The sequence below is a fragment of the Panicum virgatum genome, chromosome 3K (assembly GCF_016808335.1).
Source record: "Panicum virgatum strain AP13 chromosome 3K, P.virgatum_v5, whole genome shotgun sequence".
NCBI classification, from domain to species: Eukaryota; Viridiplantae; Streptophyta; class Magnoliopsida; order Poales; family Poaceae; genus Panicum; species Panicum virgatum.
The window spans coordinates 4462623-4485581 of record NC_053138.1 but is presented as its reverse complement, the minus strand read 5'-3'; the positions used below and the strand labels follow the sequence as shown (position 1 = coordinate 4485581).

The window sequence follows — 22959 nt, the reverse complement described above, 5'->3', positions numbered from 1 at the left end:
CAAGCATTTCCAGCCTTCGAGTGAAAATAATTCATTACTACTGTAGCTATTTGTTCTAGCATAGATTTTTTTTTAAAAAAAAATCTTTACTACCATTCTTCAGCATGTATAGTCTTGGTTTTCTCTTTTGAAGTAAATAGTCTTGGTATTCTTTCGTGCACCTTTTGTTGGCATCATTTATCAGTGTCACACCCGGTTTTAAGGACAAAACCGAATGCATAGCTATATGTATGCCAGGATCAAGTTTCATACATATAGAGACATCATAAGTGAATAATCAGTAATAGTATCACGAAAAAGAGAAATACAACAAATAAAAGACTATCATAGTTATACAGTTTATCCTGGAAACGGAGACTCCAAACTTCACAGGCAATCGACTGGGGGTTGCGTACGCCTAGAACTCAGCAACATCTTCAAAAAACTTCACAGCAACTTTCCCTTCTGAGCAGCAGTAAGCAAGGGTGAGTACACTTAGGGCCTGTTTGGCTCCAGGACTTTTTTCAAAAGTCCCTATCACATCAAAAGGAATCTTACTATTTTATATTATTAAATAAAATTTGTTTATAAATGTTTTTTGACAGCTGAGTGCTTTTTCGCGAGACGAATCTTATGAGCCTAATTAATTCATAATTTGCTACAGTGATGCTACAGTAACCATTCGCTAATCATAGATTAAGATACATCATTAGATTCGTCTCTCAGTTTAGCCCCAGGGTTCTGCAGTTAGTTTTATAATTAATATTTATTTAATACTTCTAAATACTAAAAAGTCCCTGGGACTTTTTTGAAGTCCCTGTTTCTAAACACCCCCTTATGGTTGGTACTCAGCAAGGCCACGAGAAATAACCAGAATATGATTTATATCCATCTTTAAGTTTATTAATCATGTGAGGGTCCAAGCCGCTCTTGACCGTGAGGTTAGTTTTAAATCTGCAGAGGTTGTACACTTTCACCACAATTCGTGTAAAAGTTCCGAAGAACTTTGAACCCAACCACGCAATGTGCTAGCTAGGCACAGTATCACACTTCCGAGGTGTGATTGCATAGGGACGCTACGAGGCCTTTCCAAAGAATCACTATATGTACGCACTGGTCCCTTTTTCTGCGGTGCCTCAGAAGACGAAGCTTCCTTCACCCGCTCCTCAAAGCACGATAACCCGAAAAAATCCACCAATCACCGCCCCAGCACGACATATAGATCATCAAGTTACTTAGCCAAGACCAGAGCCATATAGTATTGTGGTTGTACTGTTTTCCTGGGTGGTTCTCCATGTTCCAATTAAATCATAGTACTCTTGTAAATAAAGCATAGAAAGAAAGATGGTTAGGGTCACTTGCCTTTCTCCAACGAAAAACTACTCTTACTGCCCTTCAGCTTTTGCTCACTTGGAACTCTTGATCTTCAATCTTCGAACGGCGATCCTTCTACTCAGAGCAATCATCGGGCAAACATACAAAGCAAACAAGAAGATACATCTAAGAACAATACACCAGAACAAAAGAAAGGCTTTAAGAGAGCGTACTAACGGATAGGGCTTGCTGCTACGGTTACGAGAACGCAAGAAACGCGAAAAAACGGAACTAAAACGACGATTCTATGGGATAAACGATGCTTCAGGAATCTAGTCGCGATTAACTATAGAGTTAAGAGCTAGCGGAAAAGATTTGCAAGACATAGAAAACTGTGCTCACAGAGGATAACAAGGTCATAAAGCTATCGCACACGTCACAAGGATCACGTGAGCGCGAGAATCGATGAAAACAGAGTTAAAACGAAGAAGTTATGGCTAAAACAAGGTTCTAGGGGCTTATTTGTGAAGAAACTGGGCTTCCAGGGGCTAGATCTGAAGAAACCAGGGACTAAAACGAGATTAAACCTAAACTACATGGGCTAACATGCAAAAACTCGAGCTCTGGACTGCGGGCATGATTTTCCTAAAGATCAGAGGGTTTTACTATAAAGATTTGGACCAAAACCTAATTAGTTTTGTATAGGGCTAGACCTCGGGTTGAAACTGGGTAAACAGAGGGGCCTTTTTGAAAATCTGCAAAGGTTGACCGGTATCTTGGGGGCTGACTCCGGTTGGATTAGATCTGATCCGTCCGAGTTAGATCGGACGGCGCGGATTTAATGCGGGGCGAGCAGCGGCGCGGGGTACCAGCGGCGAGCAGGAAACGGCGGCGTGCGGCGGCGACCTCATCGGCGTAGCGCGATCTAGAGGCTCTGGGCTCGATTCACTGCGAGATTCGGTCGGGAGGCTAGAGTGTGACGCAAGGAACGCGGCTGCGGGGTTGATTTGGCGCAGGGGTGGCCGGAGCGGGCTTGCGGTGGCACCTTGCGGTGTGCCACGCCGGCGAGCGTGCGCAGGCGCGAAGAAGCGGCAACCGAGGAGGAAAAAGAGTCGGGGAGGCTCCTTACCTTGCTAGGAAACTAGACGGCGGCTCGATTGAGGTAGAGGCGAAGCGAGACGGCGGCGCAGCGAGCTCCGAGGTTGGCTATGGCGGGCGCAAGCCGAGCTAGGGTTTGCAGGGGCAAAACGAAGGTGGCGGCTAGGGTTGAGCTCTCAGGAGGATCTCGGGTTGCTATTTATAGGGCTCCGTGATCGGTCTCGACGTGCGGGTCCAGGATACCCGGGGAGGCGTGCCCTCATCCAGCTCGGGTTCGAGTTCGAGCCAAACACGCGTGCAGGGGCGGAGTCGGATCCGACGCGAGCGCGGAGCGGCTGTGGTGAGTGGGGGGTCCTAGGCGTGAGGGTTTGCTCGGGCGGAGGGGTCCACCTGCAGCGGCGGGGCTCGAGCGGGACCAGAGGCAGCGGCGAGGCGCGCGTGTGAGGGGGAAGAGGATCCCGACAGGTGGGGCCGCCCTGTCGGCGTGAGAGGAGAGGGGGAAGGGCGGAGCGGGCCGAGAGAGGTAGCTGGGCCGGCTGGGCTGAAAACAAGGGGAGGAAAAAGAAGAGGCTTTGCATTTTTGAAACTAATTCAAACAATTCAATTCAAACTCAAATTCAGAGAATTCAAATTTGAACCGAACAACAAACAATAAAACAATGCATTGCAGCATGAATGCAACACTAAAAAAACAACTTTATTTAATCTAAAAGACAATCAATTATTTTCTTTATACTAAATTCCCTGCGAAGAAAAATAAATGTTGAGAAAATTTTAAAACTATGAGAAAATTGTTGTTTTATTTTTAATTTTAATCACATTTTGAAATTCAAAAATTTCAGGGTGTGACAATCAGTGTCATATTATTCTTGGTCAAGAAATCAGCATCAAACATAATTCCAAGACTAAGAAATGAATCAGAAGACCAGAAAGGACGGCGGCAAAAGGTCACTGGAATTACATTTTAGTCAAGAATAAAGCAGACCGCAAGGTATTCAAGAATAAAGTGATGCGGATATGCAAAGGATCAGATCAGGAGAAACAAAACCAAAAGCAAAGAATAATGCAAATGATTGAAAGACAAATTCGTATTGAAATATAAAAAGGAGCGCAAAAGAAGCTAGGATCCTTGCATCTTTTGTGTATCCTTGAGAGAGAAAGATCGCAGGACGACTATTCATACAACCTTCTAACATCAAGACCGAACATTCTCACCGATCCAGAGGACATTCAACTGATGGAGAGATAAAGGAGGCGCTAATGTAGTACCTTAATTCCGTGTGCACTTTGCATGCTGAGAAACTTTACATATTCATTGGAATAAAAAGCGATTAAGACCTTTCTATCCTCCCTCAAAAAGAATCTAATTCTAACAATGATATGTATGCTCAGCAACATGGCCAATTTGACATCTTACATGTGTAGATGGATAGACATGTGCATCTATTTGAATGGAGTTGAAAGTTGAAGCTGGTAACATGGTATTGATTTAATAATTGGTAAATAACAAAATAAGGGAAAAAAGTTTCCTGTTTTCTGTTTCTACATTTTTTTGTGGGATTGTTTCTACATTCATCACCTTGTGTTGATTGTGCATAGTAGAAAACTTTGTGTAAGATACAATTTCTTGATTTAACCATCATAGACTAGGTTCATCTACTCGTGTAACCAACGATCTAGGACCCTTTTGGAGTGAAAGGAAGCAATGGACACAAGAATTTTGAAGGATTTTGTTTCGGCAAAATTCTTGTGAAATTGAAACCTTTCAACTTGAGCTCTCACTGAACCAGCTGCAAAATTGAATGTGCCACTAGGAAGTAGTAAATGCCATGCCCCACTGCACAGCACAGATTTGTACTGTAATCCCCACCTGAGCCTTAAAGGAAGACCTGTCAACTTTGTTCACAGGCAGAAGAATGTTGTGCAGTGAGTAGACACAGTGGCAGCCACCACCCATTTCACCATCAGCAAAGCAGAAGGTTTTACACATGACCCAAACTAAAAGCTGGGATTAGGTGGGCCTGAGGTTAATCTTCTGCGCGACTGCCCATACGGCAATTGATGACTAAAAAATCATGTGCAAAGCGCCAAATGATAAGAATCTGTTGGGTGACAGGGATACATGTGGTGCGAAACAATTGGACCTGTATGTGACGGTTTAATCTAATCTAGTCATTTCTGATGACCAAATGGGGAAGAGATCGAGCTGCCATTGGCTAGATTAATTCTTGTGTGGTTCTTGGCAAGTTTGACTCCCCAAAAGAAGCTTCCCATGGAAACGAACATCATAGTGCAAGCTTGGCTTCAGGACAGGTGGCTGGAAAGCACTGCTGAAGAGTGTGCATATGCTGCTCTGTCCTTTTGTTTGCATTCTAGTATTTTTCGTGGGAAGCATAAATGGGTGCAGCAAAAAACTGAAAGTTTAGACACACGCCGTCGCAAAAAGAATATATACAAATACGATGTAAATATCAACTATTGCCTTATATGGTTTGCAGGCCAAACTAGATCTTCTAGAAAAAAAAATTATGCGAGGTTGTTTCTGTACATTTCGGACTGAAGGAGGAGGGGATCGGTAACCTTTGCTCCACACTGAATTTTCTGAGGTTGTTTTTGTACATTTCAGACGGAAGGAGGAAGGAATCGGTAACCTTGCTCCACACTCAATTTTCTGGATAATACGCATCATACTATTTCAGAAAAAAAAAGACAACATGCACCATAATATTTTTTGCGAATGGACACAAAAGGAATTAATTTCTTAAACTCGTTTTCTGGCCGATCCCTTTCTCAGAAAACAGGAAAGAAAAAGAGGAGAAAGGAACTGAACAAAACACTCATTATTCTGAATATTTTCAATAAAATAAGCGGGGGCATCCATGGACGATGGACGCGCTCAGCTCCTGTAGCTCCCACCGTCTCTCACCATTGCAGTACAGCTCCTGACACACCACACAAGGCCACAGGCTCTCTCCCTCTCTGAGCAAGCTTGGATTCCTGACAGTGCAAGCAAAGCAAGCACCAGAAGCTCTCTCCCTCTCTTGCTGCCTCCCTTCTCTCATTTCACCTTGTTATTACACGCCACTACTACATCAGAGAAAACAAGCCTTCCTCCCATTGGCCATCTCTAGCTCACAGCCTACTATCTCTAACCATTGACATTTTGCTGTATTTTCCTTACCACTTTGCCGTAGTAGTTTGTGGTAGGCAGTAAGGTTGGTTTATTGTAGCAATGGAGGCCAAGGCTTGAGAAGGCATGAGCTTGCTCCCTCTTTGCCCTCCTGATTAGCCCCTTGGCAGCCACTGCGAGGTATGTTTCCTTTTCTGTTTCCATTCATCTTTGTTTCTTCACTGTCTTCTTCTTCTTCACCTTTGTGTTTTTGTGCCTCCCCTTTGTTTCTACACTGTTCTTCCCACAACAAAAGCACCGAATGTTTAGCATAGATACTAAAGTGGGAGAGTAGGAGTAGAGGTCAAAGGCTGGTCCATGTATATATTGTGTGTTGTTGAAGACTGAAGAGTACACAAGAGAAAGTATCCTCCACACACCAACCAGCAGCTGCAGCAAGTAGTGGTGTGAATACAAAGCATTTGCAGACAGCAGCCACTGTATCCATCCTCCTCTACCATTCATTCTGCTACTGATCTTCTGAATGGATGGCCATGGTGAGGAGCCCAATAAACCTTGGAACCTAGGAGTAGTTCTAGGAGTACTAGAGACGTAGAGTTACCCCCATCTTGGAGTTTGGAACTGGTATCTTCTTGCCAAGATCCCAAGGCCAGCACAAGGTCCACATACTCGGCCCTTTTTGTTCTCTCACTCTTTCCAAGAATCAATCTTTTTTTTTTCCTTGACCTTTTTTGAGCCTCCCAAGGCATACCAGATTCTTGTTTCTCATACATCATTGCCTGGAAGCTCCAAGCTGTCGTCTTGGATTCACTTCACCTCGCTGCTGCTTGTTCAATTGTTTGCTTCATTGTTTGTGCGTGCGCGCACGCCATTGCAGATTTGCAGCGGAGCAGGAGTTGCAGCAGAGGAAGGGAGCAAACAAAGCATGTATCTTTCCGGGGCGCAGGGCGAGCTGCCGGTGCCGATGGCAATGCACGGCGGCGGCGGAGGCTCGCCGTACCTGGGCCTGCACCACGGGCACCACCACGAGCACCCGCAGCAGCATAGCCACGGCCCGAACGGGCGGCACATGTCGCCGCCGGAGCCGGAGGAGGCGAAGAAACGGCAGCTGGCGGTGGTGCCCGTGGGCGCGGTTGGCGGAGGCGTGGCCGGTGGGGTGAGGTACCGCGAGTGCCTGAAGAACCACGCGGCGGCCATCGGCGGGAGCGCGACGGACGGGTGCGGCGAGTTCATGCCGGCGGGGGAGGAGGGGTCGCTGGACGCGCTCCGGTGCTCGGCGTGCGGGTGCCACCGCAACTTCCACCGCAAGGAGCCGCCGGGCGGCGACGCGCGGCAGCTGCACGGGCACGGGCACGGGCACCACCATCCGCTGAGCCCGCTGGCGGCGGCGCACCACCACCGGGGCCTGCTGGTGGCGGCGCTGCCCCCGGCGCCGACGCGCATGGTGATGCCGCTGAGCGCTGCCATGCAGGCGCACCACAGCGCGGCGTCGGCGGAGTCCGACGACGCGCGGGCGCAGCAGCCGCCGGCGCGGAAGCGGTTCCGCACCAAGTTCACGGCGGAGCAAAAGGCCCGCATGCTGGGGTTCGCGGAGGAGGCCGGGTGGCGGCTGCAGAAGCTGGACGACGCGGCGGTGCAGCGCTTCTGCCAGGAGGTGGGCGTCAAGCGGCGCGTCCTCAAGGTGTGGATGCACAACAACAAGCACACCCTGGCGCGGCGCGGGCAGGAGGGCGGCGACGACCCGCCGGAGCATCTCGGGCAGCTCGCCGGAGGCATGCCGCTCCCGGAGCCCGGCGGGCCCGGGCGGAGCCCCAGCCCCAGCCGGAGCCCGCCGCCGCAGCAGCTCCGGCTGGATTAACCAACCAACATCACAACAACAACAACAACATTGATCAAGACGGCGATGCGGACGACGATCGCCTCACTCTAGCTCCGGTTAATCTAGCTTAGCTAGCTGCATTGGCTTCTTTCCACTGTTCCATCCGTCAATCGAACTGATGCTCAACTTCCACGGATTTGTTTTCTTTTCTCCATGCTTGATTGATTTCTGTAGCCCCTCTTTCTTTCTTTCTTCCTTACTTTCTTTCTTTATTTCTTATTGATGTCCCTAGCTAACTTGCTGTCTACTATTGCTTGCTCGGGCGACTGATGTGGGAGGGTGAGACTGAAGATCATCACTTGTTAACTCTGATGAAGCAAGCTCTTGTGTGTGTTGTTTTGTGATGTGCCTTCCATTCCATCATGCTACTGTTCTTGCTCTGTGCAGTGTGCATGGTTGTTAGTACGTAGTATTATTAGAGCTCTGAAACCCATTTATGGTTGGATTAGGCTAATGATTGAGGCCAGGGGCCGTTGGGAGTTGATGATTGGTCAGAGGGATGGTGCTGGGCTGCTGGCAACAACAGCACACACCACAATGCAATCTGGCTTGGTGGCTGGCTGAATTATTGCTGGAGCTGGAGCTGGGGGGCCAAGCAGAGGGGAGCGAGAGATGTGGGTGTGCAGGGGGGCAGGGGAGCATGTGGCGAGCCGATCCCAAAATGGATAGCCACTTAATGCCCTGCTGCGGAGGAGTGTGCCAGTGTGGTGTGATCTCCCCGCCCTACCATTATGTGCAATCAGCATCCAGCAACCTGCAAATGCAATGCAACTCTTTCATGCTGCCTGAATTGCCATCTCCCATCAGCATGAGGTTCAGTTCTCGCGGCTCTTTTTCTGTTGTTTGTTTATTATTATTATTATTATTAAAAATCAGCTGCTCCTACCCCCTTGTCTGAAGGAAGGGGAGCAAGAAAGAGTGGCATTTCTCGGTCTCTCCGGCTGACGAAGTGAGGAGAAGTTGCTGGGGAACAACACACAGCATGCATGGGCAAGGAGGACTGATCACTTTATTCAAAAAAAAGGACTGATCAGCCAGCTACCCTCCTGCGCTTATCTACCACTGTGTTATGTAGGTACATTTGGCCCCAAATTTTGTGAGGCTGCCATGCTTGCCAGGCAATAACCTGATTACCTGAATCCAGAATTTTGGTTCAGTTTCTCTAGAAAGAGCCCAAGACTGGCACGGTCTGGGCCTGCATCACTGGGGATTCAGTAGTGATATAGCATCAGCGCTGCACTCCTACAGTCCTACCTGGACTAGTGTTGCGTTCAGATGGACACCACAGTGCTCCACTCCGCTCCGCTCCAGCCCAATCCGAACCCAATCCTCTTCTTCCCCGTGTAAATGTAGGAGCACTCCGTAGAGCTACTAGCTAGTACCAGTACCAGCAACCACAGCTGCTGGGATGTGGTGTCAAGCTCTCGTCTGCAGCAACGATACCACTATGCAACACGAAAGGACGACGACGGCAAGATAAAGGCCATCATCAGTAGATAGCACAGCAGTACTACTACCTCTCCTGCTCGAGCCTAGCAGCTACAGTGCCGCGTGTGTCGTCGTCTTTGGCCTGGCCTGACGAATTGACGATGGGAGAAGAAAGGGAACCCCTCTCTCTCTCTCTCTCTCTCTCTCTCTCTCTCTCTCTGCTGTCTGAACTCTGAAGCGAGCGAGGGAGTGAGGGCACTGAGGGGTGATCGGTCAGGCAGAGGCAGGCATGCTTGGTACTTCATCATGGCAACGCTGAACGGAGGTTGGTGACGATCCCGACGAGACGAGACGGGACGGCGCACTACGGGCTAGCGCTGCGGCCAGCATTCGCTTGTTCTCCGCAGGCATCACGAAAGAAGTTGGGGAAAAGGTCTCTTACGGATTTTACGGACTGCGTACGGAAAATAGTCGGCCAACAAATTGCCAAGTCTAGTTAGCTTTCCTTTATTGGTACTAAATCTGTTCCGATATATTTTAGATTAAGAAAATTATCCGGTCTCGAACATTCACATCTGTTTTGAAATATAGGAACATACCAGGTGCTAACTAACCTCTCCATGTAAATTATAGAAACTTCAATCTAAGCCATCAGATTTAACATCCAAAGGGAGAGGCACAGAGGTGGGAGGGAGATTTGCAAAAGTGTGATTACTCAATCCAAGAGCGGATCCTGTAACACCCCGCCTCCCAACACCGCACATCCCAGTCCTTCCAAGGGGCGAAGCTCCACCCTTGCTCAACTAGCAAGGTTATATTAAACATGTGCACGCAGCACTCATAGGCCACAACTGGTCCACCTCCAAATTGGACCGGATGTCACAGGTCCAGATTGTAAAATTACCCAATCTCCCATACCCCTTGGATGTTGATCCAATAACTCAGATTGAAGTTTCCTTAATTTGCATGGAGAAATTGATTTGCATCTGATACGTTACCCCGAAATATAAGACAGATTAGTTTTGTCGTCATACATCAAACTACTTTGACTTGATCAAATTTATAGTGTATAAAATACATCTTGATAGCGCATATATCTGGTATTTTAGATCTTAATACATCTTTCCTACCAAGTTGGTTAAAATAAGTTCTATGAGGGATAAAACTAAAAATATCTAATATTTTTGGGATTAACCGAGTATAAGTAAGATAGAATAAAATGATAGATGAAAGGCTAATGTCATCCAATTCAGATCATGCTAGTAAAATGGATATCTATTTTCCGCGAAGAAATCCACGGGCACCGTCTATAAACTTGGCACACCTTGTACTATTTGTCATCTTAGTGTTCCTCCCTTTCCAATAATTTTCAAAATATTAACCAATGGACATCTTGAACATTTTTTTCACTATCAAAATTAAAACACAATATCATTACAGTATCACCATACTACCCAACGTGGATGATTCGATTCCGGTTATATTTTTGACAAAATTATCCTTTTTTTCCTTCACGGTTTAACTTGCCACAACCATGGCTTTCATTAATGAAATGAACTGAAGACTGTCAGCTCAACCGTGATTTCCACATGAAAGCATACCCTTTCCTTAAGAGAAGGCTACATTCACTAGCTAACTTGTAACACTTGATCATGCCAAAAGCTGTTTTCTTTCTCAAAGGATAATTAGTCTTTTCCTTGAGGTGCGGATTGTTGTATGATGACTTAAGTTACTAAACTTCTAGTTGCATTAGGACTTGAGTGTTGACCTTTCAAAAAAAAAGGACTTGAGTGTTGAAAGCTTCTGTAGTTAAGTTTCTAGCCTTTGTTATTGTTACGCAGCAGTCAGCACCCCTTCGCTGCTTCCTGTATTGCCGGCTCGGGCGCGCTGATTCTAATGGCCTTGTTTGTTCCCGCTAGGATTCCTAGTGCACACAAGCCGAAAAAAGAATCACGCATGCATGAAGTGTTAAATGAAATCTATTTTTAAAATTTTTTAGAGATGAGTATAACTTTTCGCGATAAATCTAATGACGGTAATTAATTGATGATTGGCTATAGTGATGTTATAGTAATCATTCTCTAATCATGCGATCAAAGGTCTCAATAGATTTTTCAGGTTTCTATCGCAAGGGTTCTGAAGTTAGTTTTATAAATTAACTTTATTTAACACTATAATTAGCGATCAAAATTTCTTAATACTTCCTAGTACAGAAAACCACATAGGGCCCTTGGAACGCCGTTGCCAACGCAGCAGCAGGAATTTGCATCAACAGGGCGGCAAAGATAAAGATGACAAAACAATACCCTCTCTTTTCTTCATCATCCCCTGGCAATGGCACGGCATGAGATGCATGGCCAGCGACTGCAGAAGCAGCAGCCAGGTCAGAGCGTCAGAGGCCCATGCGGCCATGCCCTCCTCCTCTCCTGACTCCTGCGGCTGCTGCTGCAATGGAAGTGTATTGGGGTGGAAAAAATTTCATGGAAACTTTTTATCTTTTTATTACTAATTAGAGGTATTAAATGAAGTTCAATTATAAAATCGCCTCCACAACCTCCGTGTAAATCGCGAGACGAATCTAACGAGACTTTTGACTGCGTGATTAGAGAATAGTTACTGTATCATTACTGTAGCGAATTAATATTTAATTATCGTAATTAGATTCGTCTCGAAAAATTATACCTATATCTGAAAAAATTTTACAAATAAATTTTATTTAGTAGGCATTCTTTTTTTATGTAAATTTGATGTGACATCAAACCTACACGCCGCCATATGGGAGCGGTTGCTGCCACGGCAAGGCATCAGAATCAGATGATGAGGCAGCGAGCCCTGCACGCACGTTGCCGCCGGTGTCAGCATCCGAGGGACGCTACGCTAGTGCTCGTCGCCATTGCAGCAGCAGCAGCAGCAACTTTAATCTTACAACCGTGTCATTTTCTTTCTTGGCTGTGTTCACTTCCAAACTTTTCCTCCAAATTTTCTATCACATCAAAATCACATCGAAATATTAAATATAGTAAATGACCTATGCATGAAGTACTAAATATAGATAAATAAAAAAACTAATTACATAGCTTTGATGTACATTGCGAGACAAATTTTTTGAGCCTAATTAGCCTATAATAAGACAATATTTAACACAAATAAATGAAAAGTATTATATTATACTACAGTGTCCGATGCGACTTTTTTTACCCGCTTTTCGCGGATCTAAACACACCCCTTGTTGTTGGGAGAGTAAAAGTAGGAGAAAGAAAAAGGGAACAGATAGATTAGTGAAATTGATGGATCGATCAGAATGTGTGGCCAATGCGGGGCTATGCAGGTTTGGTAGCTTGCGGTGCGTGGGAGCAATTGCTGCAGGGCAAGCAACAAAGACAAAGGGAGGGATTAGGGGGAGGCCTCTGCTGTTCAGCAGTTCAGGTCGTGCTGGTAGGGCGCAAGTTCAGGCCCCCAGCTGCTGCAGGAGTTGCAGGAAGCGAGAGCTCGTGACAATGGGTGTGTTTAGATCCGCGAAAAGTTGGTAAAAAGGGTTATATCGGATACTGTAGTATACTGTATCACTTTTTGTTTGTTTGTGGTAAATATTGTCCTACCATAGGCTAACTAGGCTTAAAAGATTCGTCTCGCAATGTACATCAAAACTATGCAATTAGTTTTTTTATTTACCTATATTTAGTACTCCATGCATGAGTCATTTGCTATATTTAATATTTCGATGTGATGGAAAGTTTGGTAAATTTGGGGAAGTGAACACCGCCAATCTTCAACTTGTAGAAGCAAGCAACCTGCCTGAAACACTGACAGATGCATGGTTCACCGTTGCTTTCTTTCCCCAAACCAAGGTCCTGTTTGGATAGAGGGGTAAATGGAGTAAAAGGGGTAAAAGAAGGTACTTTTTACCTTCAACCTCCAAACATGAGGTTAAAAGGAGTTGAGGTAAATGTTTTACCCCCTAAATTTCCTTTACCCCTCTTTAGGTGTCAAATAGATGTAAAATTTGTCTAGATTCCACCAAAACTAGGGCAATTATTGCATGGCTCTCTCATGGCTATCCTACTAAGCCTAGTTACTTACTAAACATTGAATGTTATCCCCAACTATATTTACCTCTAATCCAAACACCTTTATAGGGTAAAATTATTAGAGGTAAATGATAGGTAAAATATTTTCCTTGAGGTAAATTTACCCCGAATCATCCAAACAGGGCCCAACTCATCATCCATCCCCTGATTCCCTGAAGCAGCTTTGCTTTACGGTGACCCCGGCGCACTGGAATGGAGATAACAGATAAGAGGATGTTGCGATGCAGATGCTGCAGAATCAAGAATCGCACTGGAGCAGTGATGAACAGTGGTGATCTGATCTGCTGGAAGAGATCAGCTAGCGAGCGACGGACGGACGGACGGAACCCGACGGAGAGCAGGCCGTCCATCGAAGGCCTGCTGCTGCAATGGCGAGCGCGTGCGCGTGCGGCTGCACTGCACGTGTGATCACATCAGAGAGAGCCAGGCAAAGCAACCCCGTCCTACCACCCTACCCTTGCGTGGTCGCAGAGCTCTGCTGCCGCCGCGCACATGTCTGTCCTCCTGGGATCGATCATCTCTGCAGAGACTTGGAAGATCACAAGACGACGCTGCCCGGCAAGGCTTTCTCCTTTCTGCACGTACGGCGCGGCGGCGGCACCTCGCCGGACGGTCGCCCCAGCAGAGGGCGTACTACGTATAGTTTAAAGCAAAACAAGAAATTGAACAAACGACCTCACAATTCTAAACCAACATCATAGTAGTAATAAAATACTAAGTTTCACATACAATTGACAAACTTTTTACGAAAAATAAAGGATACAAACTGATCAAGGACAAATAAAGACCCATTCCTCTGATCAAGTACGTACTTTGCAATGACCACCATGCATGTGTATCCACAGTTGACTGAGTCGCGCTCTCCAGCTTACTAGGAGTGGACTCCAAGGAAGGCACAGCACACACACACAGAGGCCCTCTGCTGTGGGCACAGTACAGTGCAGTACAGTACAGCTGCTGAATCATGCACGCATGTGAGGCTCTGCCATGCCAAGGACGGATGCTGTTGGTACTCTCTGCTCTACTACTCCCCACTCCATCTGTGCAGTGGCGATGCCACGTCAGTAAGCTTAACCATCCGATTCCGGCGGCACACACGCTTGGCCACTCGGGAAAGCCTCTTCATCTCAATGTCAAATGTGGCCATGGCAGTTACGAACTGATGTCAACCGCTGAGCTAACCCACCATGACCCCTTCTTCTCTCTGCAAAACGCAACAGACTTCTCTGCAAACAAGAACTGCAAATCTCAAGCACCAGTGGGCGTCTCAACTGTCAAATGCAGCAGAAATTAGGTGTTCATCAGAGTTCACATTGCTGTTGCTGCTAGCACAGGCCTAACAAACGCATTGCAGAAAGAGGATGTCAGATTTCAGAACACAAGCTTCTCTTTTACTTTCAACTGCACGAAACTTCAGCAGGCTTCCCCAGACCCCATCCCATCGCTGCTTGTGGATCCAGTCCTCAACTGGATCTGATCATCCATCATCAACCCATGGGCCTAAAAGGTTGAGCCATGGACCCATTGGAATAATTTTCCCGAGTTACAAAAGGCGGAAACCAAGAAGACATGCAGGCTGTGTGGGACGTTGGGGTTAAAAGAACTCTTAAATCCAAAACACCTTAACCCCTAAACAAGGAACAGAATAGGAGAATGAAAATCTTGGGATTCTCAATAATGTAGACAAACTGTATAATAGAAAATGAGAACGAGTATATTAGGAACAACTAAAATGATAAGTACGCATCATACAATTTGGATGTATACATGGATTTCCTTTTTGAGAAGAAAATACATAGATCGAAATATACATTCAAATTGGTATAGCAATTTAACAGAATGCTAGCAATACCTGATAATATACATTCAAATTGGTACAGCAATTTAACAGAATGCTAGCAATACCTGATACAGACACGAAATAGTACCTTCTACCTAATTAGTGTGAAGTTATCTGCAGTGTATTAATATGTAACAAGAAGTCTGGCATAGGTATCAGTCAAATGTTCACCATGTAGTAGACCAAAGATGTTTTTTTTAATTCACCATCTGCAACAAGATGCCATCAATGTCACAAACAGAATCTCCTCCAAATAAAAGCAAAAACAAAAAAACTGAACGCCATTGATATAAGGAGGATATATAGCGGCAATATGGGGATTGCATACTCACCTAAATGTGTAGTGTCAGTAGCTTTACCAGAATACCAAGACCATCGGAAACTTTTGGGATTAGGATCAGCCCATACCACCTCAGAACAAGAGGCTCGGTATAGATGATAGCACGTGGTTTGATAGAAGAAATTATAATTTGTGACCATGTAGTTAAGAGTCCATCTCCATCATATGTTGCCCATCTTTCAATAACAACTTGAAATTCGTTATCCCTTTTCCTTACCTGTAATATGATTAGTCACCAATGGAAATTAAAGTTTTGCTAAAGCATGCTTCACGAAGGGCGGGCCTGGTGCAGCGGTAGAGCCTACCGTCTGTAACCGGAAGGTCCCGGGTTCGAGCCCCAGCCTCTGCACATTTGTGTGGATAAGGCTTGGGGCTTAAAAAAACAACCCTTCCCCAGACCCCGCACAGTGCGGGAAGCCTACGGCACTGGGTACGCCCTTTTTTTAAAGCATGCTTCACGAAAAAAATAATCACTTGAAAACTCTGTATACAAAACTGTCAAAACATATAATCTACATTTGTATAACAGAGTTCATTGGTTCGGATAAACATAGCAGTATAGCAACAAGTGCGTGTTAAGATGTCATGCTTTAAAATGAGATTTACCGCTGAAGCAAACAATGAAACAAGAATATAGTCATAGAAACAACTGAAATGATCCTAATTCCCTTTTCTGCAGATCACAGCAATATCTGCTCAAACAACCACAAAGAACCCTTGAATTCCTCATACCAAGAAACTGGTATAGACATGATAGGTAGAATGTTACCTCAACCAGTGGCTTCTTTCCATGAAGTAGCATATCCACACTCCTTTCTGTCTGCAGAAACAAAATAGGCACAGTATATCAGTATTGGCTCAGCTGGAGAACATAAAATACCATTGCATCTTTTTACGAGGATCCTAAACTCTGAAAATTTTCTTGGCTGTTGGGAAAAGAGCAGGAGCTACAGTGGTGAACAGAACTACAAAATGCAATAACAATGATACAACAAAGGCGCAATCTTAGTAAAGAATTAGATATGGGAAATATTGTAACATATCATATCTTCATTTGTATAGGTTGAAAATGCACGGATCTTAGCATGGGCAAAGCAGGAAATCATGCTTTCGAATAATATATCACCACTATCTGGAATCCAAGAAACCTAATTATCACCACACACTTCCCAGCATCCCCATTATCTTATTCACATTTAAAAGAAAGGTGTATTTATTCCTGTATTTTGATTGTTAGACATGTAAATAGAACATAGACATACCCGATGAGTTACCCAGTGATGTCTCTCCCTCATCTCAATAAGGAATGGGAATGTTGGAGGGGCTTTCCTCTCCAGAATACTTTTCTGACTGCGTCGAGCACGAGCCTCATCATCACCGAGAGTAACAGTTTCTACACCTCCAATCTGTTATTCAGTAATGAACATAAGCAGGCATAGTGGATTTTTCTATGCAATGTGATAATGATAGCATACCAAGTCAGATAAGGTCGGATTCTTAATGATATTCGCAAGCCGTTCTCCATGGGCAGTACCAATAAGCATCACACCCCTTTCTGCAATTGAGCGGCAAGCTTGTGCTTCTGCTTCAGTTCCAATCTCATCTACAATAACCACCTCAGGCATATGGTTTTCAACAGCTTCAATCATCACTCTATGCTGCATTGATGGCTCAGGAACTTGCATTCTTCTTGCACCACCAATAGCAGCATGAGGAATATCCCCATCGCCACCAATCTCATTACTTGTGTCCACAATTACCTGCCCTAAACACCAGTGCACCAATAGAATATATAAGACACTATAAATCAATCAAATTGGACCTGAAACAGAGAGTTACAAGAATACAACCTGTTTAACATACCACTCTTTTCTGAAATTCATCTGCTAGAACACGTGCAATCTCACGCATAACAGTTATCTTGCCTACCCCAGGCCTGAATAAACAAAAGAATGTGCACTATGTAAATCTTGCTCGAATCCCAAATAAGGAAATGGCACACAACAAACACAAAAATGATATACCAATGGCTCTAAAGCATTCATGAAACTTCCTGAACTGGTTCATGAATGCTGGATTGCACTTGACAAAAATGTTGGTTTCCGGTATTTTCACAACTGTTTTCTAACTTAAAGGTTCAATATCTTGGTGCTGTCACATATCAAGAAAACACTTATGAATTTATTCTTGAGCATTTTGGAAATCTACTTCAGCTTCATTCATTTTGTAAAAAACAGAAGGACCCATTGAAAAAAACATCAATAAATGTCGACACAAAAAGCACAACCCTAGACTCCTGGCGCTCTCCATTCCTGAATAAAACATATACCACCATATATTTTACTATTGTAGTCCTAATGATATCTCCATGCAGTGTACTCAGAACACAATTAATATCTACTAGCTTCATTTTTATCATCTTAATCTGTAAAAAGACAGATGGAAGAAGCAATCAAGATCCTAATGATGAAGAAACAAGGTGAGGTACCTTCCCAAAAACAGAATGCTTTCTTTGTAATTTAGGAGATCACGGACCATATCAACATGTCCAGTAACAGCTCGGCCAACTCGACAGGTCAAACCAACAACCATTCCTTTTCTGCTCCTTATAGCAGATATTCTATGTAAAGTACCTTCAATTCCTGCACGGTTGTCACCTCCAAACTCACCTACAGCTTGCTGCGCTGCCTCCAACTCTTGTTGTGAGATCTATCATATGGAAAATACAATTAACAGGACACATTAACTGTGCTTTTGCATGCCAATTCACATTTTTCTTTGTGTGCACTAAAAAAAATTATTATGCTTGAGATCAGTACATATCTGTGACCAGAATGAAGCTCGCTGCCAGTCAGAAGCAGGCTGGAGACTCATTAATATGATTTCCAACTTATATCATACAAAATATGCGAGGCTGACACTAATAATAGTGCATGGAAACATAAATGACTGTCCATTTTCCTTTGATCATATGATTGGGTTTCACAATATTGACAAGCCAAGTACACACAAATAAAGTAAACATAATTTTATGAATTTGAGACTGCATAGCAGTACCATACCTCACTGTCCCTTAGGTATTGTCCACCAGAGTCACCAAGGAAACGTGCCTCTGGTCGTCTCCCCAAATCCAGAACGACCTAATGGATGACTCATTAGTTGGGATCATATATGGAATTACAAATTTATAATATTAACATGTGCATCTATCTTACCTCCAACAGCTGGTCCTTTCTAGGTTCATTCTGCAGATTATCTCGTAAATCTCTTGGTAGAATCTGCAAAGGGTAAATCGACGCCTTTATGTTATATTGCTATCCAATCTACACAAAGTAAAAAAACTACTACAGCAAATTAGAAATCCAAAAAACATCAGTTAAGGCTGTCATGCATGTTGTAAATGACTTCAAAAATAGAAATGATTTTACTGTAAAGATTTCGTTTTGTATCGAAATGTTTATCTCAGTGCAGCAACTTAACTCAGTCTGCAGTAAAAAATTTATAATGTCCTTTTGTTTTATCCATGCAAGGCTTCATGCTTTTTGCGGTAAACAATGAGTAGTGCGGGCATTAGTGCACAGGGCATATGAATGATATAAAGTTACTCTGTCAATTTCTACCCTATAGGTAAGCCTTGCATGTGCAACTGTAACTAAAGACCAAACCCAGTGAATCAAAATCTTTGTGCTTGATGTGTGCTTCAGTTATGTAACCGGCGTGCAGAACTGCAGATACAGGAAGAGTTATACTATTCCAGCATTGCACATAAGGATTCATGTCCTACACACATCTCTTCAGCAATTCAACAGCTAGAAAGCTTTGTATCAGCAAATTATCCACCGCTAACATGGTTAGATGGATAATTACTGCAACGAGAATTCGAAGTCAACTATATCCCAAGCTAGCTTGTTCTCTCAAAATCCGACTGCCAACTTCATGCTTTGTCGTATGTCCGATGCAGATGATAGACAAAATTGACACTTTTTTATTGCGTCTCCCCCTTTCTCCGAAAGGAAGAAAACAAACTTAAATGATTTCACTCGCCGTGATAAAAGAGGTGAACAGGGAACATAATTGGACCTGCAGAAGTTCAGTAAGGTCGTCCTCGACAATGCCTCCCCACCCACCGCTGGCCTCGGGGCTGCAGCGGGCAGCACCAATGCAGGCCCCGCCCCCGCGCTGCCGCCTGAGTGGAGGATGAGGCAGCGGGAACTTCGGGGGCAGGAGGGGAAAGAGGAAGAGGCAGCGAGCGGCGCACGCGGCCATCGCGTGGACACTACTGGCCTCCGGAGAGGAAGCGGCGGCGCGGGTGAAGCGGCGGCGAGCGAGGGGCGTTGCCGTTCCCTTCGGAGTTTTGGATGGATAATGCTCAATTCGCGCGGTTGGAAAAATGGGGGATCATAGCTGGGCCGTCGTGACTGCTCGAAAAGGCCCAGTTCTTCCTACAATTACGTTGATGCGCTGGAAGAGTACAGCGATAATCCACACACACAACGGATCAAACTTTGCCTAAAAAGAACTCAGGTTCAGTAAAACGGATCGAAGTCTTGCTTTTCCTTTTTATAGTTGTTATGTAGACCACCTTCTGTTTAATGAGCATAAGCAATTATCTATTCATATTCAGATGTACAAAACAAACTCACAACTTGAATGTACATATGTAATTTATGTTAACATAATATCATAAAAGATAATGCTATACAGAAAACAAGTGAGACCATAATTCAGCTACGCATTCTTAGATGAGACTTTACAACCATACTTGTCAGGGTATAATGCACACTAGTCAGGATACGATAAAAAAATGAGTCATGTCAAAAAAAAACATCTACCACAGAACCTAAAATAAAGGTCTAGGGTCATTTATCTAGGACCCAAACTTGTATTTGATAGATACTTGACTATACTTTCTTCGAAGCCACTGGAACCGTTCTTCGGCCGTTTCCATGGTCAGGAACATCTCCCTCTGTTCTCTGCTGACGAACAGCTCAGTCGCAATGAAATGTTCGTTGCTTCCGGACCGTGCTCCACATTCACGAACCAATGTCATGACATACTGGATGCTAGGCCATGGCTGTGTGTCAGCCTGGGAGCTGAACATCTCGAAAGTGTCCTGTGCTTTTTGAGCCAACTCCGCTATGCGACTCAAGTGAGACTGCATGAGCAGAGCAGTTTCAGCCTTACTTTTCTTGTTCTTCTTCGTCGCAATCACATGAATAGGTCTCTTCCTCCTGTTTGAGGTATACTGAAACACGGGTTCTCGATGAGCGTCATCATTAGCTTCAGCATTGTTGTCTGATCCATCCAGGTGCACACCATTCATGGCAGCGCATGGGAGACCATGTGTAGCCTGCGGCGAATGATCCACTCCATTCATTGGGCTGTCTGGAGCAGATGGCAAACTGTTTGCGGTCAGAAGCAAATTATCCACTCCATTCATGAGGCTGTCAGCAGCAGATGGCAAACCACTTGCAGCAGGTGGTGAATGATCAAAACCATTCTTCGGGCTTTCTGGAGCAGGTGGTGAAGGATCCACGCCATTACTGGTGATGTAGTCAAACATTATTTTCATCTTATCCTCATGTTGCAGACCAAGATTGCGGTATCGCCTTGCACCAGGCAGCTCCTACCAGTCAAAAAAAAAAAAAGGAAAGGGTGTGACAAGATTAAAATGGTTAACACGGTAAAAATTGAAGAACCAGAGTAAGTATGGCAAACCTTATTTGTCTTCTTCCACCATTCGTCGTCAGCAACAAATGTTCCCCTTGCCGCGTCCCAGGGTAAACCCGCCCCCACTACAAGCAGCTTCTTCCAAGTGATGTAATCACTCTTAAACTTGTCCCATTTGTTCTTAAGCTGCAGCTTTGTATAGAGAAGCTGTGTCCTCTCCTGAAACTTGGCGGCAGCTATACGGTAACCAATGTTGTTCAGATGGGTGTTTGGCCTGTTCCCAGCATGAACTTGTTCGACAAAAAGTTCACAGATAATTCTAGTGCGTTCATCGTTCCACTCTGCTTCTGGCATCTGCGCTGATAACATGCATTTGGCTGGTGTTAGGCTTTAGCGGTGTAAAGTTGTGAATTATGAAGTGCATGATTCGGTAAGCGAAAGCAGTGAGAGAACACAACAATATGCGAAGGTTACTCCCAAAAGACAGTGACCGTAAGACTTCTGAACAATTTAAATACAGTGATCCTACCAAACAACATAAAAAACTTAAAAAGACACTGATCCTGGGCATACTAGGCTACTGTGGAAAGGTGTTTCAGGTAAAGGTGTTTCAGGTCTCGCCTACATCAATTTCATCATATTGCTGAAACCCACAACACAGGATGTATTACATGTGCATGTAATCAACACTGCTGTACAAACTTAAGACATAATGATCCTCAGTGCTACAGAAAGATGTTTCAGGTTTCACCGCTCAAACTCACAACACAGAGAAGATTCCAGCAGATGAACATAAGTTCTAGTGCTAGGCCCACATTTTAAATCCGCGCATTATTGGAATCAGAGGATAAGTCAACAAGTGCGATGAGATAAAAAAAAATACAGGTCATCTGTTCAGTTATAAGTTCAGGTTGAATGACTGCAAGCGTCAGACTCAGAATTCAGATATTCACCATCTATAAACCTATCCTAGACCCAACGGAGCTCCAGGGGTCGGAGCACCCATCCCAGCAAAACAGATTTGGGCTCGATCGCCCCTGGCCACGGCGAATTCAAGGGGAGAAACCCTACATAGAACAGGGTAATTCAATCAATCCGAGCGAAGCAAGGTTGAAGCTTTCCCTACCAGCAACGAGAAGGTCCAAGACAAAATCGACCCGAGCTCGATTGTATCCCCGCTCCGCTCGACGCCGGCCCAGCACCAGCTGAGCGCGGGGGCGAGACGACGGCGGCGAGAGGAGGAGAACCCCTTGGGCGACCGGACGGCGCGCTCCGCTCGGCGGACAGAGCCGCCCGCTCGGCGGTGGGGTTCGGCCTGGACAAGCGGACGGGGAGAAAGGGTAGGACCCGCCGGCCGGGGAACTCGCCTCCCGCGCCGCCGCGTCGGGAAAGGGGAGTGGTTTGCTAGGGCTCGAGGGGCGAGGCTGAGAATGGTTGGCAAAAAAAAAAAAGAATCATTTTTCCCTCTCCACGTATGACGTATCACATGGCACTGTACTTGCAACATCACCGGATTATTTGAAAGAAAAATATTTTAAAAAGTGCTTTCCCAGACCTATTTGCATAGTCCAAATAATTTTGTTAGAGTCATATTTGACACCGACAATGCTTCGCTCGGATTTGATGGCATTCATTAACATTTTTAAATATTACCGACTTTGATCTCGGCTTTGATGGCATTTGAGTAAATTGTAATATTTGACATAAGCGCTAATTCTGAAATGTGATTATGATAAATTAGACTCCACTTTGTTCAGCTCTTGAATTTCTAAGGCATTCTTGGCATCCTATTGTATACTCTATAAATTCCAAACGTAAATATTTTGGTTTTATCCCAAATAAAATTAACTTATCTAACTTTGTCGACCCACCAAATTAAAATTCATTAACATCTATAACATCAATGAATACAGTATTAAGAAATATTTTATGAAGTGTTAAAATAATTTAATGTTTTATATATCACAGCATGTTTTTTCTTGATAGTGAGGTTTTACTCATTCTGCTAAATGACTCATGAACTATTTAAACAGTTCTGTCAAGTTCATTTTATATGACATTGTTAAATTTACTTTTAGGTAACATTTTAAAATAGAATTTTTCTTAATTTATTTCTACTTAAAACTTTTAGATGAATATTTAAAGAGTTTTCCTATTCACTTGATAGGCGAGGTACATTCATTTTGATGTATC

The 22959-nt window shown here is 44.4% G+C and overlaps 3 protein-coding genes across 4 annotated transcripts; 1 reads left to right on the top strand and 2 right to left on the bottom strand.

Annotated features, from left to right (window-relative positions):
• Nucleotides 1–5131: 5131 nt before the first annotated feature.
• On the top strand, nucleotides 5132–7744 carry LOC120696945 (zinc-finger homeodomain protein 3-like). 2 transcript variants are annotated; one of them, XM_039980015.1, is made up of 2 exons: nucleotides 5132–5701; nucleotides 6399–7744. In XM_039980015.1, the coding sequence occupies exon 2, from the start codon at nucleotides 6447–6449 to the stop codon at nucleotides 7377–7379; it is 933 nt and encodes a 310-aa protein (XP_039835949.1). In that variant the 5' UTR covers nucleotides 5132–5701; nucleotides 6399–6446; the 3' UTR covers nucleotides 7380–7744. The 2 variants fall into 2 exon arrangements, with proteins under 2 accessions (XP_039835949.1, XP_039835948.1); XM_039980014.1 differs by lacking the exon at nucleotides 5132–5701 and adding an exon at nucleotides 5710–6180.
• A 5891-nt stretch (nucleotides 7745–13635) lies between these two features.
• LOC120696942 (uncharacterized protein ycf45-like) lies at nucleotides 13636–19486 on the bottom strand. Its single transcript, XM_039980012.1, has 10 exons — nucleotides 19177–19486; nucleotides 18312–18374; nucleotides 18159–18236; nucleotides 17585–17805; nucleotides 16960–17032; nucleotides 16572–16856; nucleotides 16359–16502; nucleotides 15866–15916; nucleotides 15089–15313; nucleotides 13636–14965 (listed from the first exon to the last, which is right to left on the bottom strand). Exons 1-9 carry the CDS (start codon nucleotides 19360–19362, stop codon nucleotides 15089–15091), a joined length of 1326 nt encoding a protein of 441 aa, XP_039835946.1. The 5' UTR covers nucleotides 19363–19486; the 3' UTR covers nucleotides 13636–14965.
• Nucleotides 19487–19731: 245 nt separating this feature from the next.
• LOC120696943 lies at nucleotides 19732–21120 on the bottom strand. The gene is made up of 2 exons (XM_039980013.1): nucleotides 20815–21120; nucleotides 19732–20722 (listed from the first exon to the last, which is right to left on the bottom strand). Exons 1-2 carry the CDS (start codon nucleotides 21118–21120, stop codon nucleotides 19964–19966), a joined length of 1065 nt encoding a protein of 354 aa, XP_039835947.1. The 3' UTR covers nucleotides 19732–19963.
• Between the last annotated feature and the right edge of the window lie 1839 nt (nucleotides 21121–22959).